At 47.1% G+C, this 16,219-nt stretch overlaps 1 protein-coding gene across 1 annotated transcript in view; it reads right to left on the minus strand.

Annotated features, from left to right (window-relative positions):
- LOC128722157 (CCR4-NOT transcription complex subunit 6-like) overlaps positions 1-14,260 on the minus strand; it is a 93,278-nt gene extending 79,018 nt beyond the window's left edge. The window contains exons 1-3 of the mRNA XM_053815994.1: positions 14,106-14,260; positions 13,636-14,005; positions 13,383-13,558 (exon numbers count right to left, since the gene is read on the minus strand). Coding sequence (XP_053671969.1) covers positions 13,383-13,558; positions 13,636-13,940 — 481 coding nt within the window. The 5' untranslated portion in view covers positions 13,941-14,005; positions 14,106-14,260. The remainder of the gene's footprint in view (positions 1-13,382; positions 13,559-13,635; positions 14,006-14,105) is intronic.
- Between the last annotated feature and the right edge of the window lie 1,959 nt (positions 14,261-16,219).

Genomic DNA, 16,219 nt, shown 5'->3' on the forward strand with positions numbered 1-16,219 from the left:
ACACTCGAGTCACAAACGCACCGCCGCCCACAAATCAGGTCACAAGCGTCACAATTCATCCCGACGCGGACGCGAACGCGGACAACACACTCGGCTATATCCCTTGGTGGACAGGCGAACATGGAAAGGCTTTTCTTACGGCACCCTCTATCGCCATCGAGCGATCGTGGTGGTTGAGTTTTTTTTTCTCATACAATACTTTGTTTTTCTATTCGCTTCGAGCATTTGTCCTATTCCACACACCCTAATACACGCGAACAGGAAGAGGAACGAAGCTTCTTCCTATCGAATGTCACCCTTTAAATCTAGCTGCAGACCCCCGCAACCGAAAAGGACAATGGTTTGGTTTCACTGGCGGTGAAAAGGGGACGAGGAAAAGATTTGTGAGCTCTACTCGACGATATGTGACCGTTGTGCATCAAAAAAGCGAACGAAGCGAACTCGAAAACAAATCACCCACGAAAAAAAAACAGGCCCCATCCGCGCGTCGACAACCCACCACAGCGGGAAACGACCCGGGGGGAAATGAGATTAATGTTCCGTAGGATAATTGTCATTCATATCAACCCGGTGGTCATAAAAGTTAATGCTTCGGGTAACCACGGCTGGTCGGTTTGCATGTCAACAGCCCGAGTTTGGTCGCGTTTTTAGTGTTAGGACCCCAAAAATCGTCCCGATTTCCCATCCAACGACGACGACGACACCCTATAGAAGCATGAACGTTATGTGCATGCTTTCTTGTTTTTTTATGCGCGTCTTCCGGAGTTCTTGCCTTAGCTACAAATAAGAAGAAACGGCGTCGCGTGGCTTCCCTAAATCGTGCCCGTGTGTTAACGAAGTGATGCATTAGGGACACTGGTCGAATATAAAAAAAACACAATATTAACAAAATAAAAACCCTAATTTGAATTCTTCTCATCACCACACGCGCATAGCTAGTCCTTTCTTATTTCATAGTAATAAGTTACAACACCCAGACACATGAGAGGCATGCGTTTTATGCCAAACCGATAGGAAAAATATTTCCAAATGACATGAGATATCATTTCGTGCGACCATTTTGAGCCATTTGCAACAAGTGGCCTCTCGAGTACCAAAAATGGCACCATTTCCCCTAACATAAGTCACTGTTCGTTAGCAAATTTCCCAAACTAACTCCAAAGCTTCGCTGCTGCAGCAGTCGTTGGTTTGGTTGACGCCAAAACCCAACACGCCGGGCTTCATTCATACCGAGTTGCATGTGCACGAATCATTTGCTCCACAGTCCAGGCAACAGTTACACTACGCTGCCCTTTCCCTATTTGCTTTAGGAACTCTAAACGCATCGCTTAACACTATTCGTAACAGAAAAATCGCTCCACAAAAATGCCGCTTACTACCGCCGCTGATAACCTGCCGAAGCAGTTGCTGGAATCGTTGGTGTTGACGGTGGTGTGCACTATTTCCAGCTGCTGCTTACGTGTGATCGCCACCACTCCACACCGTATCGAAGCAGTTCAACATATCACCGATGCCCGATGGCCGAGGAAGCTGCCGGAAATCCTGCGACTCCGCGCTAAACAGCTGATGTTGCTGATGATGATCACTATTGCTGCCGAACACGAACGGACAGCTGGCGTTGCTGCTGCTGCTCATGCCCTTCCAGCTGCTGCCAATTGGGGCGGCGACACTGGATTGTGGGCCCACCGTCGAGAACAGGCTACCAACAACCGAGATAGGACGCAGACTGAGCGGATTGCGCTGTTCACACTGCACGAACTCACTTTCCCGTCGCGTTAACAACGCGCCAACAACACCTGCTTCTGCTGCTGCTGCTGCTGCTGCTGTTGCTTCAACACTCGGGCCATCGTTCGCGATGGTTCCAGCAGCAGGAGCATCACTCGCGGAAAAACTGTGCAACATTTCACACGCACCACCCACACTTATCACATGCCCACCGCTTTCGGCATCAAACGGACGACCAAAATGGCGGTGTCGATTAGAACCGGCGTCGAAGCTCGCAAACATTACATCCGACGATGCTGACGAGGACGATGGCGACGAGACGCCTCCTCCGAGCAGGCTATCCACTCCGCTGCTACTACCGCTGCTGCAGCTTCCACTCCGAGGTTCCCCGGGTGCCGCTGAGCTTCCGCTTGACCGGAAACGACCCACCAACTCCGCGCCAACATCTGAGCTTCCTTCACCGACGAGATCCAACGTTTCGTGCAGCTTTTTCGTGAGTTCGCTGATCAGCAGGAGTTCGTCATCGGCAGGACCTCGGCAGGAGGTGCGGGATACGGCAGTCAAGCCTCGGAAGGGTCCACCACCTACGAAGCCGCTATCCTGGCCCTCTTCGTCTTCTTCCTCTTGACCCTCGTCCAGCAACTCGTCGTCTTCTTCGGTGTTCGCTTTTCCACCGGCGCATCCTGCCCTCTCGGGATGTCGTTTGCCCCGCTTGCTCGTCTCAATTTCCCGCACACCCTCCTCTTCGTCTTCCTCTTCTTCCTCATCGTCCTCTTCTTCGCCTTCCACGGTCGAGCAGAGCCCCGGCAAACGGCTGAGTAGCAAATCACACCCAGAATCGGAACCGGAATCGCTAAAGCTGCCCTTTCGCGAGATGCATGAGCCGCTTGTGGCCACTAGCCCACCGCCACCACCCGTGGCCGTGCGCCACTCACCCCGGAACGGGCCAGCTCCGTGCCGATTGCTCCCAATGACACCAACATCCTTCTTACGGCCCTCAATCTCCACCGAATCAAGCCCATCTGCCGACGAACGGTGCAGCAGTGGATGCGCCCAAATACGCCCGAAAGGATCACACAACCGGCAGCTGCAACTGGACGAGCTGGTCGACGGTGGACTAGCCGGTTCCGGAAGTGACACCGTGCCAGGACCGCAGTTAAACGTTGTCGGTTCCGGCGCAAGCGTCGTATCAACCGGTCCGGCTGGTGGGAAGAAAAACCCGGAAGTGGTTCCAACACCGAGCGAGGCTATCCCGGAGTCATTCGAGTCACTTCCGGCCCCTGGACTGCTGACGCTGCTGACAGACGCGTAACTTGGCAGCACCGTAGCTGTTGGCAGCTGATCATGCATTGGCTGTTGATGCGGTTGCTGCAGATACTGATGAGCCTGCGAGATGTACTGCTGCTGGAGGTGGTGTTGCAGCAGCAGCTGCTGATGTTGCTCCTGGAGATGGTGCGGTGTCGGTTGCTGATGTAGCTGCTGTTGTTGTGCGTGCTGCAGCAACCGCTGGTGTTCTAGCTGCTGCTGCTGCTGCTGCTGCTGCTGTTGCTGTTGTTGCTGCTGTTGTTGCAGTTGCAACAGCAGACTGTGCAGTGTCGAGTACTGTTGCTGTGGTTGCTGATGTGGCATGGGTTGAAACCGTGCCGGTGTGTTGCTACCGGCGAGAAACTTTGCCAATTCCGCTGTCAAGCGTTCGGGCAAAAGGACACCCGAACCATGGGCGGCCAGATAGGTTAGCTCGCTTAAAAGATCCCGCACATTCGGGGCTCCACCGTGTGGTTCCATTGTTCCGTACAGCGGATGCTGAGGCTGCAGTAAGGCACCGTTCGCCACCGGCTGTCCACCAGAGCTGCAGCCATGGAGCAACAAGTGCGACTCCAAACACCCCAAATTGCCTCCGGTCTCTGGGCAGCTGGCGGCACCGGGTACTCCACCGGTCTGGGCTGTCGGTTTACGATCCTTCTTTCGGCGCTTGCGGGGTTTAATGATGCGCGGAAGGCACGTCGTTTCCGCCGCAGCCACCACTGCCCCCGTCGTCGTCGTCGTCGTCGAAGCAGTCGATGAGGATGAGGAGGAAGATGATGACGAGACCGACGAAGACATCGTCGAGCCGGACGTTGTGTTGCCCGGGGCGCTACCATTCGATGGCATCAACTCAAGCCCAGCTGCTGGCGGTACATCGTAGGGTTGCTGTTGACCCGCGAGTGCCACTTCCGGGGCACGGCAACCTGAGGCCGGATGTTCGCGCGATTGTGAGGTGCCACACACAGATCGCACCGGGCAATTTGTCGAACCTTCCGGGGCTCCGGAGGGGACGCCCGCTTTCACACCACCGACCGATGATTTATGGTTGCGCGTGTGGTGATGGCTGGAGTTGTTGCCGTGGTGGTACCGATTCGTGGACAGTATTAGTGGGGCACCCTGGGCGTGCAGCGCCAACCGGGTGAGGTTCGCATTTTCATCAAATTCACCGCCCTTCGCGAGGGTGTGATTGTTGTAGTGCTGCTGCTGCTGTTGCTGTTGCTGCTGGAAGTGATTTGTTCCGGCACCGGTTCCAAAGCCCTTTCGGGGCCGCCTGTTGCTGCTGGCGGTCGAAATCAATGGAACACCGGTCCACCCGCTCGCTCCACCACTCCCACCGTAACATCCCCCAACCATGTAGCCAGGCGCATGGCCACCACCGGCCGCAGGACTCGTCGCCGCCACCGGTGGATTGGGGTGGTTTTGAGCCGACGACAGATGGAAATGGGCCGGCGGCTGTTGCTGCTGCTGTTGCGGCTGCTGGGGATGATGGTGAGGGTGCTGGTGCGGATGAGACCCGGGATGCGGTGGATGATAGTACCCGGAAGAGGCCACCGTTGCGGGATTCGGCAGCGACGAACGGAGGTGATGATGCGAGGAGGGTGGCGCTTGTTGATGCACTACGTAACGGTTGGCGTATCGTTCCATGCAGCTGGTGCCGCTACCGTTCGCCGGTAGAAGGCCACCGTTCATGGTTGCGCAGACGCGACACAATCACGAACCGGTGACACGCCGAGTCATCGTCCCAAGCGCGCACAATGCCACGGAAAAAACACACACACACAAAACTGAAGCACTTTTTTGACACCACCGTTCGCTTGGTTAATGCAGGCGTCTTGCAGGACTTTCAAGCGCACTTGTTTCACTGAAAACACCCCGACCCCGACTACTGGACGTTACTGCTTCAAAACCGCGAACCGGATCGCGGACCGGCGTAAATCGAAACACCAAACGCAACGCGTAACAACCGCAGCAACGGAACGAAACGATCCCGTGCGTTCGAAAGGCGCACTACAAATGCCGGCACACGTTCAAATGGCCCTCGCGAGATGACCGAACTTGCTCGGCGGAAAACCCAACACAGAATGAACTCGCTCAGTCTGTGTTCACTGGGCAGCCCGCGGTACGCTCACTCAATCAGAGCGAGGATCGCGACTCTCACGAGTGCCACTCTCACCAGGGCTCGAGACGCTGTTGCACGTGGGAATGAAAGAGAGCTCCAAACGTCTGGAGCTGCCCTTTTCCCAGCGACTCTCAGTGAATTCACTTCAACAGTGACCCAACAAAGAGAGAGAATAAAGCAGGGAGAGAGCGAGCGAGAGAGCCTGGGCGAACGCATGCTGAATAAAAACAAACGCACGCAAAACTGTGCCGGCTGCTTTCTTCGCGTGCGACCGCACACATGTTCTCCGCTCTCTTTCTCTCGCTTGCGGTGGGATTATATAAGAAAATTCACCGAGTGTTCGCTCTCAAGAGCAAGCGCCAGAGGACGGGAGGGGGGGGGGGGGAAGAGAAAGGAAGGGGATCTCGACCACATTCGAAAGTGAGTGGCTCTTTCCTTCGCACGTTCCACCCCTTTTCACTTACACCGGGGGTGCATGTAGGGATTTCCCACCCAGCCCGCCAGATCGTGATAATGATGTCGCGTTGGGTGGTTGTGAATCCGTGGCATGACGTTGGAGAAAGGGAAAGGGAAAATGATTTCATGGGTAAAAAAAAATTCCCAGCTCACACGCGTAGCGATGGGACGCGATCAAACGGTCCGTTGGAGGAGGAGGCGCGAAACAATCAGCCGATTGTTCGATTATGCTCTGCCGAAGTCAGCATAAAACGCGACAAACCCTTCGGTTTCCTGCCTGAATGTGTTGTGTGTTTTGCAGGCGCACGTGAGTTTGAGTTGCTAACGCAGCGACAAATACGCGAGCGATATTCGACCGTGACAATTGGGGTACAAAGTACACCCCCGCAAGAGCCAGAGCAGCCAGAGCTTCTCTGTTACTTTCTACAAACTCACTTTTTTCACCCTAGCCTACGCTACTTTCTCTCTCTCTCTCTCTCTCTTTCACGGTACACAGCACGACCCGTGACCGAGTCTCGTTCGCAAAAAGGGAATGATCTCATCGGTTACAATTATTGAAAAGATGCACCAATGCCATCTGACCACTATTAGTGCCACAAAGAAAGCGAAGCTGATGACACAAAGGATGCTACTCCTTTGCCATCGCACACACGCACCCATTGCGCATTGCAGAGCCGACGGAATCCCTAGCACAAGATAGCTGATGGCGAATAAAAGTGTCACTCTAACGGTGAGTTTTTGTGACCTTCGAGGAGACGAAATTAAGATTCACATTTCATCTATTTTCAGAGCATTGGAACACGCAAATGCGTTATTAGCCCTGCGAAGCATGCGATAAGGAGCTGTATCATTTAGATCGTAAACTAAACGAAAACAATCACTAGCTAAGTGAACACAAAAACATTCACAAACCAAGCGCATCCGTACCACTGAACGCATTATATTTTTTATTGTTTTGAGGCGTTCATTTTTTATTTCCACCCGAATGATCAAACCCGGATCTGGAAAAGAGAAAACTGCTCAACAAAAAAAAATACTACACTCTCCTCCGCAACCAAAGAAAGGGCACTTAAGAATGCGTCACCTTCATGCGGGAGAGAGCTGTTATAATAGAGCCTTGGTCGATTTAAGTTGCGGAACTACACATTCACCTGGTGGAGACGGTAATGTTCCCAGCAATCCTTGTATCCGATCGAAAGCTGCCTGATACATTTTAAGTAGCCCTGGTTTTCCACAACTTATATCATGCAGCTTTAGGGAGTGCATATGTGTTAACGTGGAAAGGATCGCTTAAATACACACTTGCTATACAAACATGCTAAATGACAATTTGTATGTTGAATCGTCCTAATTCACAAATTTTTAAAAAATTGAGCTTGTCAACTATTGGATGCCATTAATCCTTGCCTACCTTTACGGTAGCCAAGTGATCGAAAATGAAAAGCATATTGATCGGAAGGCATGAGAATTTAGCTCCCTTCTCGCCTCCTCCTTCTTTACAAAGTACCCGACCGGAAACTAATCCGCATTCGGCACCATTTTGCCCATTGTCCTGAGCCACAGTCTGAAGCAAGGAGAGGAAATCTTCCACAGCCCACGAATAACCCAAATGTTGGCGGCACTCAAACGCGGCTGCAATTGCGCCGACTTTGGAGGAAAAATAAATAACACAAAAAAGTAGATAGAAACGCTCGCTTACCCCCTCCTCAACGACCGCTGGGGGGTGGTGTGGAATCCGCATTTTCCCTACCCAGCTCTGGGTGGTTTCGAGCCACAAAGCTACCGCCGAAAAGGCGCATCCAGAATAAACGAAAAGCCAAAAAGAGACGTCACCTACCTGCGAAGAAAAAGAGAGAGAGAGAGAAACGGAAAGAAAATAAATGTAGGATGAAAAATTATGACCTCAAAGTAATACAAATCTTGGCAAAATAACAAAAACCTCAGCGGTTCGCAGGCGGGCTGGGCTGGCGCTGCAAGAGAAGGCGATGGCGCCGGCGTTGGTGACGAATGGCAAAAATTATTTAATTGATTTTGCAATTACATTCGTTGGTTACACTTTCGAAGAGAAACGGAGTGCGCCTTTCCGGTGCAGATTTTGTTTTGTTTCCCCTTCGCTAAAGTTCAGCCACTGGCAAGGAAATTTGAAAAATCCGTGACGGAAGCGACCATTTACCAGCGCCATGAAGCGTTATTGAACGTATGCACGGTTCAAGTGGGAGACAGGGAGTCAGAGAAAAGGGACTGGGGGGGGGGGGGGGCTTGGCTTCAGTAACTGCATCGTCAACCCCTTGGCAAGGGTGTTGGCTGGAGCCATAACCAGCAACCGAGACTAACAAAAAATCATACGAAAACCAAAATGGGCCAAATCGAGAAAGAGCGGGAGGGAGAACGAAAAAGAATCGCTCCCCAAATACGTAACCCTCCCTCCTTTGCCACCCATTGCTAAAGGGATGGGTCGATGTTGCCGCTTGGTGGTGTGGTGCAGCAAAAATCAATTTCATCTCGAGGGCTCCCCCAAAGAGCTCCATTCGCAACGGACCCACGACCGAAAGCGAGCCGGTTTGAAAAAGCTGGGAGAAAAATCAATAAAATCATCTGTTCCGGTAATTTCGGAATTAAACTACGGGACCACCACCTGCCTCCTGCCACTTCGCGCTTTTACGAAACGAGCCCGTAGTCACACGAAAAAAAAGGCAACGAAACAGGCAAGCCGAGACGGTGAAAGAAAAACCCTGCCCCAAGCAGGGGAAAGTCGAAGAAAATTGCTACCGTGGGCGCAACGTTGAAGCCATCGCCAGTGTGTTCTGTCGATCGTTTTCGATCGAAGATCGCTCTTCGTCAACTATTGATTTCGATCGCGCGATCACAATGTCGTTGTACGTTTGATCGTAGTTTGGGAATGGCGGGATGGCGAGTACTGCTGATAGCTGTACCCTGGGAAACAAATTGTAGCAGATTGATCCATATAACCGGGAAAAACAGGATGTTTTTTTTTCAAAAAGCAACCATAAAGCATAAATCATAAACATAAACTACATGGCAACTAAAACTGGTAGCTATATTACCTACTATTGAGCTTTATTTTACGTTTTCTTGCGTGTCTTATATTACACACGTGCAAGAAGCAAGATCATCAAATGTATCAATAACCAAAACTGCTACCTTCAATTAAGAAGTAAAACAATCTATTCGCCAAACAAGGGAAAAACATAAAAATTTTAAAGTCACTATTATCCTTTTTAGGCCAGTTTCATTATGGTCCAACAAAAGAGTAACAAACAATTTTTAACGTCAGATTTTCCACGGACTGTTACAAGGAAGATGATTAACAACTCAAAAGGATGAATTTGTTAAATGTTAAATATTTAACCAAAAATCTATAAACCCACATAAAAAAACACTCCTCAGAGCGACGTTGGACCAACCGTAGTAAAAAAACCGGAGGCACTTTGGTGCGTTGCAACGTGAAATGGAATATAAACAGTCCCACGAAGTCCGTACAACGCATCTCAATTAGCAGCCGGCGAGAAGCAAATGGCGATTGGCATTAAAGTTTCACTTACGCTTCGCACCATCATCCCGTCCCCGGGGCCACGAGGGTTGCCGTGAACTTTGGCCCGGTTCACGATTCTGGCAAGCGAAAGAAAGTGCCCGATAAGCGCGCACCCACAGGCGGATTGAACGCGCCCAGACGAACCAGGTGTGTGGTTCTTCCACGGAAAGGCGCGCAGAAGAGAAAAGGCAAGACTTGAAGTCGCGAAAGTTTGCACACAAAAACAAAGCAACCCTCATCGTCACGGCACGGCAGAAGCTCGTTCCTCCCTGATGCACTCGCTCTGGTGAAGGTACGAGAGCAAAAAAGTAACGAATCGAGCATCGCGCATTCGCGCAACAACGCTCATGGAAACGAAATGTTTTCACTTTCCATGCGCACTTTTCTTTGCTACCCTTGGAAAGCTCCAAATTGTGACACCTTTAGGTGCACACCATGGGAAACTCTGACATTTTAGTGACGTGAAAAGCAGAGGGCAAATAATTGGGTACAGAATTAATACAAAAAATGAGTAGCAAATGGCAATAAATGTAGTATACGGAGATACTAGTTACTGTACTTTTTTAAGAAATCAAACAATCTTTTTCCATTGAAGTACGTAGGATTTTGTGGATAATACTCCTACGATACAAACAAAAGAAGGATGCGATCATATTTGTCTCGTGTCAGGGAAGAACTCCATTCCACGAAGAAAGCAGAGTAGCAAAATTGCTAAAAAGTGAAGCATTTTAGGCATGCTTTTGAGACTAACTCCTTTACACATGGCACGCACGATGATGCAAAAAAATCCATCCCCAGCCGTACACTTTCACGCCAAACTTTCCTCGCAAACACCCAGCTGAATAGCGAGCCACACAAGAAGGAAAACGCGCAGGAAAGGAAGCAAACCAGATGAGCAGAGAGGTTGGCATTGAGGGACTAAAGTTAAGAGGAGGTTTCAGGCAGCAGGTGTACCACCGTCGGACAACATCGAGGCGACCCCACAAGTGTGCAGTGGTTTCACTTTCGTTTTTCTCACTGGCGCCTACTACCGGTTTCGAATTTTAATACAATCAACCAACGAACTCGCACACTGCCGGACTCGGACGGACAAAATTAAGCTTCAGAAAAATGACATCAAATCAAAAGACAATACTCATTAGTGGGTGAAATGCATAGATGAAACACCCCAAACCAAGAGAAGCTGAACAAAGCCACACTAACTTAGAGAACGTTGCTTCATGAGGCTAGGCTAGTCTTAGATGGCAATACAAACAGAGTCTTCAGTCCATCGAACCCCTACAATTATCGTCCTCACGTGCTCGGATGCTCTTTTCGCTTTCCGCTCGATGGTTCAACACAACCTGACATTTACGGCGAGCGAACGTAAATTATAGGATGAAAAGCAAAATAGTGCCCCCATATGCCGAGGAGCATGCATTTCGAACCAGTTCCAGCAAAGGACTTTGTTCTACACTGCCAAATGAAGAAAAAGGTACAGATACAATGAAACTTTTCCCAAGGGCACGATGCATGGGAATTTTTTTTTTTTTTTTGAATGCCTAACTATCCACCCGCACGCCACAAGGCAAACAGATCATTAGCTTCAGAAGCGAATTCCACCAAATGGATACTACGAATGCTTTTATAGCAGATTCAGATTAAGGTGGTTCTCCCCAATATATTCTATTCTGGTGCACCAGTTATATTATGCACGTTCTAAAATGCTTCGGTTCTCATCCGAAAAGACTTTGTTAAAGTTTAGGTTTTAAAAAGGATAATCGATACTATTCTGACTCAACTAGAAGTGGAAATGATTCCCACTGCAGTGATAGATTGCATCGTGAGTAGGAGGTTTGTCTTTACTAATTATTCAAAAACCAACGATGTTTATGAACTTCCACAACGATTGCTACTCGTCTCGCCTGGATATCGCTGCTTGCAAGCACCCGTTGGGTGGTCCAATATTTTTCATTCCCCATACCAAAGCGAATTGAATGAAGGTTTCGAGCCTTCACGCTTTAAGTACACCGCCTTAACAACTACGTCCGGCTCATTCAAGGTTGCAAAAACGTTTGCGCGAAGATGCACGAAAATTAGGCCCCACAAAACTGATCATTATATCCAAGCGTGCCCGAACGTTCGAGCTGCTGAGGATTCAAAGACAAGCGTTGCATGGATTGTGTATGATATCGTCGTTGCAAATAATGCACGTCAAACAAGAAGCTGAGCTTGCGCATTCGAACATAATTATTATCATCGTTTTGCAAAATGAGTTTTTAAGCTGTAAAGACAGGATATCGCGCATACGGAAGTCGCGCATTCTCTCTAAGGCTATGCACTCCTATACAGCATCCAATGCTGGACGGAATCCTCTGGTATAAAAAAAACAACACAAGAGAAAAAAGCTGCCGTTAACATGCCACTTTCTTGATGCTTCTACGTCACGTACATCTATCGACTTGATCGATCTCGATTGTGTGATTAACAATTAAAATTAAACCTATCTACATAAACGTGATCACCCGGCGGCCTTTCCGGTCGATGATACCAACAAGTTCAGGATGTGCTTTTTAGTACACAGACACTTTCTGATGACATTTCTCGGTGATAACCAATCCAGTTTATGCGTAAATTCACCGCAGGGTACGCATACAAAATAGTGAGAGAAATTATTCATCGACGGTGTAAACATGGCCTGTTCCTACACTGTTGTATGGTCATGGTGTATTCCAGGAAAAACCGGAACCGCTCGCGACAGAGTGCCGTTAACTACCAACCACAAATCCCGGACTTTCTAGCAAACATCACCATCGCTCTAAATCTAAATCTAAATCTCTATCTAAATTTGGACTCAACACACAGCCTCTGTCCATGTAAAAGGTCCTCAAAAACTTTACGGCAGGCAAAAGGTCAAAAAAGTAAATTTCGCGGCAGCCAAACTAACGTCCAGCTCATATATATTTCGTCATACGAATGGATACTTTTTTAAAAACAGAACCTAAAATCTTTTAAGCGTATTTTTTATTTGAAATCCTCTAAAGCGTCGAACACGGCTAGGAGGATAGTGATAAATTTGAACAAAATGTTGGCTCATCAGAGTCACGCCTGAACAATACATGTTTTTTTATAGCTCTGCCTTCAACCGTTATCACAAGTAGTTTGAGTTGAGGATGTCCTCAGACTGTAGCATGCCCAAATGTCACGCTAGCGCTTTTTAAGTTTCAATATTGTTGTCGCTGCTGACTTTAGACCTAAAATAGGTCAAGTATTTACGGCTTCGAAAGTGCACTCGTCTATTTAAGCATAATAACATTTACAATAAAATATTGAAAAGAAACTATCTAGACGATAGTTACAAGTCTCTTCGGACGGCCATAGCACAGCTTCATGTTGTAAAATAGAGATACAGACACGAATAAATTCAAATTCTAGGTGGAAAAATTCTAGTCCTATTTCATAAAAACAACAGTATTCATGAAAAAATTAAAAAATGTTCTCAAAGCTTTAAACGGTTGCACATAGATACTTTTTCATATAGATTTTTGTTCTCCTTATTGATCTTAATTGAGCTAAATGGATAAATGTTAAATTTAAATGCTATGAAAAGAACTATTATATCTAATGCTAAATAAACGAATCGAATATTATATTGAGGAAGCATTTTAAGATAAAACTCAACTCATAATTAATGAATGCGACGAATTATCCGGTTGCTAAAGTAATATTACATGTATTAAATATAATATTGTCAGAATTACATATTAGAGAGTGACACAAACACACGATGATATCTGGTTCAAATCTCGATTGAGCCTCCCCCGTACGCTGGACTGACTGTCCAGCTACGTGAACATTTCAAGACATAAAAAAATCTTAGCTCAGCAAGCCAGGCCTCGAATGTACACTAGTTGATGAGCCATTTAAGAAGAAAAAATACCTTCGAGCAACTTATAAACTTATAAATGATGTATCTAGGGTTCATTGCAACTTATTTATAAAACATATCAACAATTATGTTACATTCCAGATAAATACAACGTTTACAAAAGTTTGATAAAATTGAATTTTAGAATTGCAACTACTTGCAACATTCTTCCTACACAATAACTTTTCCATGTAATGCCAACCTCTGATGGCACATGTTTAGAATGTGTGTTCACTCTTGTTCAAGTATTCCCACTAAGAATAGACGTAAGGATATCATAATCGGGCGAAAAATAACCGGAAGGAATGTGATCATACCTGACAGATTATCCAACATGTATGTTAGCAGCTTGGACGTCCCGTTCGGTTCGTTGTACAGCGAGAGCACTTCTTTGTTGAGTGGGTTTCCATGCAACCCGAGTACATGCAGATTAAAGAGCTTTCCAAGCTCATACGGTAGCACTCGAAGATAGTTGTTATTTAACAGGAGCTCCCTAAAAGGAAACAAAAACGTAAATGCGAGCTCTAGTGCGTCTTTTAGCATAAAAGCGGTCTAGCGGACTGTGCCTACCTTAGCTGTATGAGTTCGCCTAGCTCGGCCGGTAGGCTGCGTAGCTTGTTCGCGGACAGATCGAGCGTCCGGAGGTTGACCAGCTGGCCGACCTGGTGCGGCAAGCGCGGCAAAGAGTTATCGTTGAGGAAGAGTGCAGTTAGATGGTCAAACTTCCAAAGCGTGGGGCTGAGGTTGCGCACGCTTCCCGTTATCTCGATGCCATGCCAGCACGTCTTCTTTCCGGCGGCAATGTCCTCGGCGGTCAGAAATGTTTGCTGTCGCCGGGGGTTGTTGCTTTCATACTTGTCTTTATTGCGTGACATTCTGGCGCCCTGTCCGTATCTTCTTCTCCGGCTGTAGCTTCTGATGTACTGGCAGATGATGTTTCCTATAGTAGACGAAAAAAACACGAAAGGTAAGTTGAGACAGTCAAGTCAACTCACATCTACTTCCGGCAGTGCTCGGGACAGTTTATGGCGCTAACTCACCTGCATCTACTTCCGGGAGCACTCGGGAGAAGTAGCTATCCTGTGATTCGCTATGTAAGGTTCTCTAATGCACTCGATATTGTTTTCTATTTTATTTATCTTCCACTAAACACAAGCACGACACACTTACACATAGCACACACACACGCAAGTGAACACACACATTCACACAAACACACAGATCAGATTTTTAGATGCTGTAGGCAAATCCTTTGAGTATGCTGTACCTTTGGTAGAGATTGGAAATTGCACACATGAAACTTTCGTTCACTTTTGGGTGAGGTTAACATTAAGAGAATGCACTGATGATAATCTGGAATCCGCCCGCGCGTCCCAAAACACACATGCACACGCGCACTTGCCTGTACACAAATACCTCGGGAAACGCAATCCGCACAATATGCACTACCCGTTGAGGAAGAAAGCGGAAAGGCGCGCTCGACGAACCTATTCCGGGACTAATTTGGAATGTAAAACTCACAGGAACCTTTAGGACAGCACACTTGGAAAATGAACGAGAGAAAACCCCATGCACACACGTATTCTCGGGTCAAAGAATAAATCGCGAAACAACTCTGACCCGTTGTGTCCTTTTACCGTATGGTTCACGTATTCACTGTCCACACTAAAGTGTGTTCTTCCGGGCAAATCACACCCTACAGTTGCTCCACTACCGCGGACTAGGTCCTAGAGGACCAACAACAATGGTTTACGAACTTGCACACACTAAGTAGATTTACGACGCTGCCTAGAAGCACTGGAGGGATGAATTTCGACAGAAGTAGGAATGACAGGGGCTGTGGGAAAATTGTTTATAACGATGCGTTGGTCCATTCGAGTAGGTTCCGTCGACTAGATGAAAAATGATGCTTGTACAACAAAAAAAAAGATGCACGCAGAGGAATGGCGTACGTAATTTTATATAGAAAAACATTCATCCCCAGTATCCGATTGAATGCTGGAACATGATGTTGGTGCGTTTGGAAGTAAGCAAGTAACAAGGAAGACAAAAGATCCCGAAGAAAATTGTTCTGCTGCTCCTCTCAAAGGCACGGAAATGGGAAAAGATCAGGGTCTCGCGGGGTGCACCTAATACGCACCCGCTTGCCCTAGTCACACGCCGTCCAATGCGTACATTACCTTTTCCGCAAACGTGACTACAAACGGCAAGCACCCGCCCGAACTATTTGTCTTGCGGCTGGAAAACAACACGAGAAGGGATTGCGCGGCAGATATATTTCGCAAATTTTTGTCGGGAAATTTACAACACACGAAAATGTACAGCAAAGAAAGGCAGCTGCTCGACTTATGGATGACTTTCGGAGAATATTTCGGAACGCCGCTCGTTCGAGCAGCACTTGATATGCTACGGGATCTGGCATTTGTCACGGAGCGGCATACCGTCAATAGCTGTATGGATGACGATTATGATAATATATTTTTACTTTTATACTTTGTTAACATTATTTGTCAAGCTTAGTTAATTCAAACCTATATCTTGCACAATACTGAACATATCAAACAGAATTCATGAATGCTATATCCTAATTCCCTAATCCTAATCCTCATAAAATCTTTTGATAATAGTTTTTATGTCTTATTTTATTACATTGATAAAAATAAAAAAAATTCATCGTTTAATTTTTTGCACGATACTTATTTTAGTTTATTTAAAAGAATTTAAAATTCAAATATTTCTTTTCTGGTGATGATACCTTCACGGACCAACTGACATAATGAAGTTGACGTTTAAGTCAAACCTAGCGTGTATATTACATCGGTATTGTTTTGGAATTATAGTAACTCAGAATTTGTGGGAATTTCGGCACCAAGTTAAATATGAAATTGTTTTTGGAATTCCCCGCAAAACATCTTGGGAAACAGTGACACATTTTGGGGACGATGCGTAAATATTCTATGTTTCCTACATAGCACCGTACATCTCGATTGCAAGCACCAAGAAGTGATAGAAGAAAACAAAGAAGAAGTAGCAAATCATCTTATCATCGCTTGAAGTGGAAATTAAACGTTAAATTTGTGAATAAAGCTACCTATTTTGTTTTGGCGTAAGGTGCTGTTAAGTATCCCCTTTGGAGAGGCTTACCTAAGCACAG

Source organism: Anopheles nili, chromosome 2 (assembly GCF_943737925.1).
Source record: "Anopheles nili chromosome 2, idAnoNiliSN_F5_01, whole genome shotgun sequence".
NCBI lineage: Eukaryota > Metazoa > Arthropoda > Insecta > Diptera > Culicidae > Anopheles > Anopheles nili.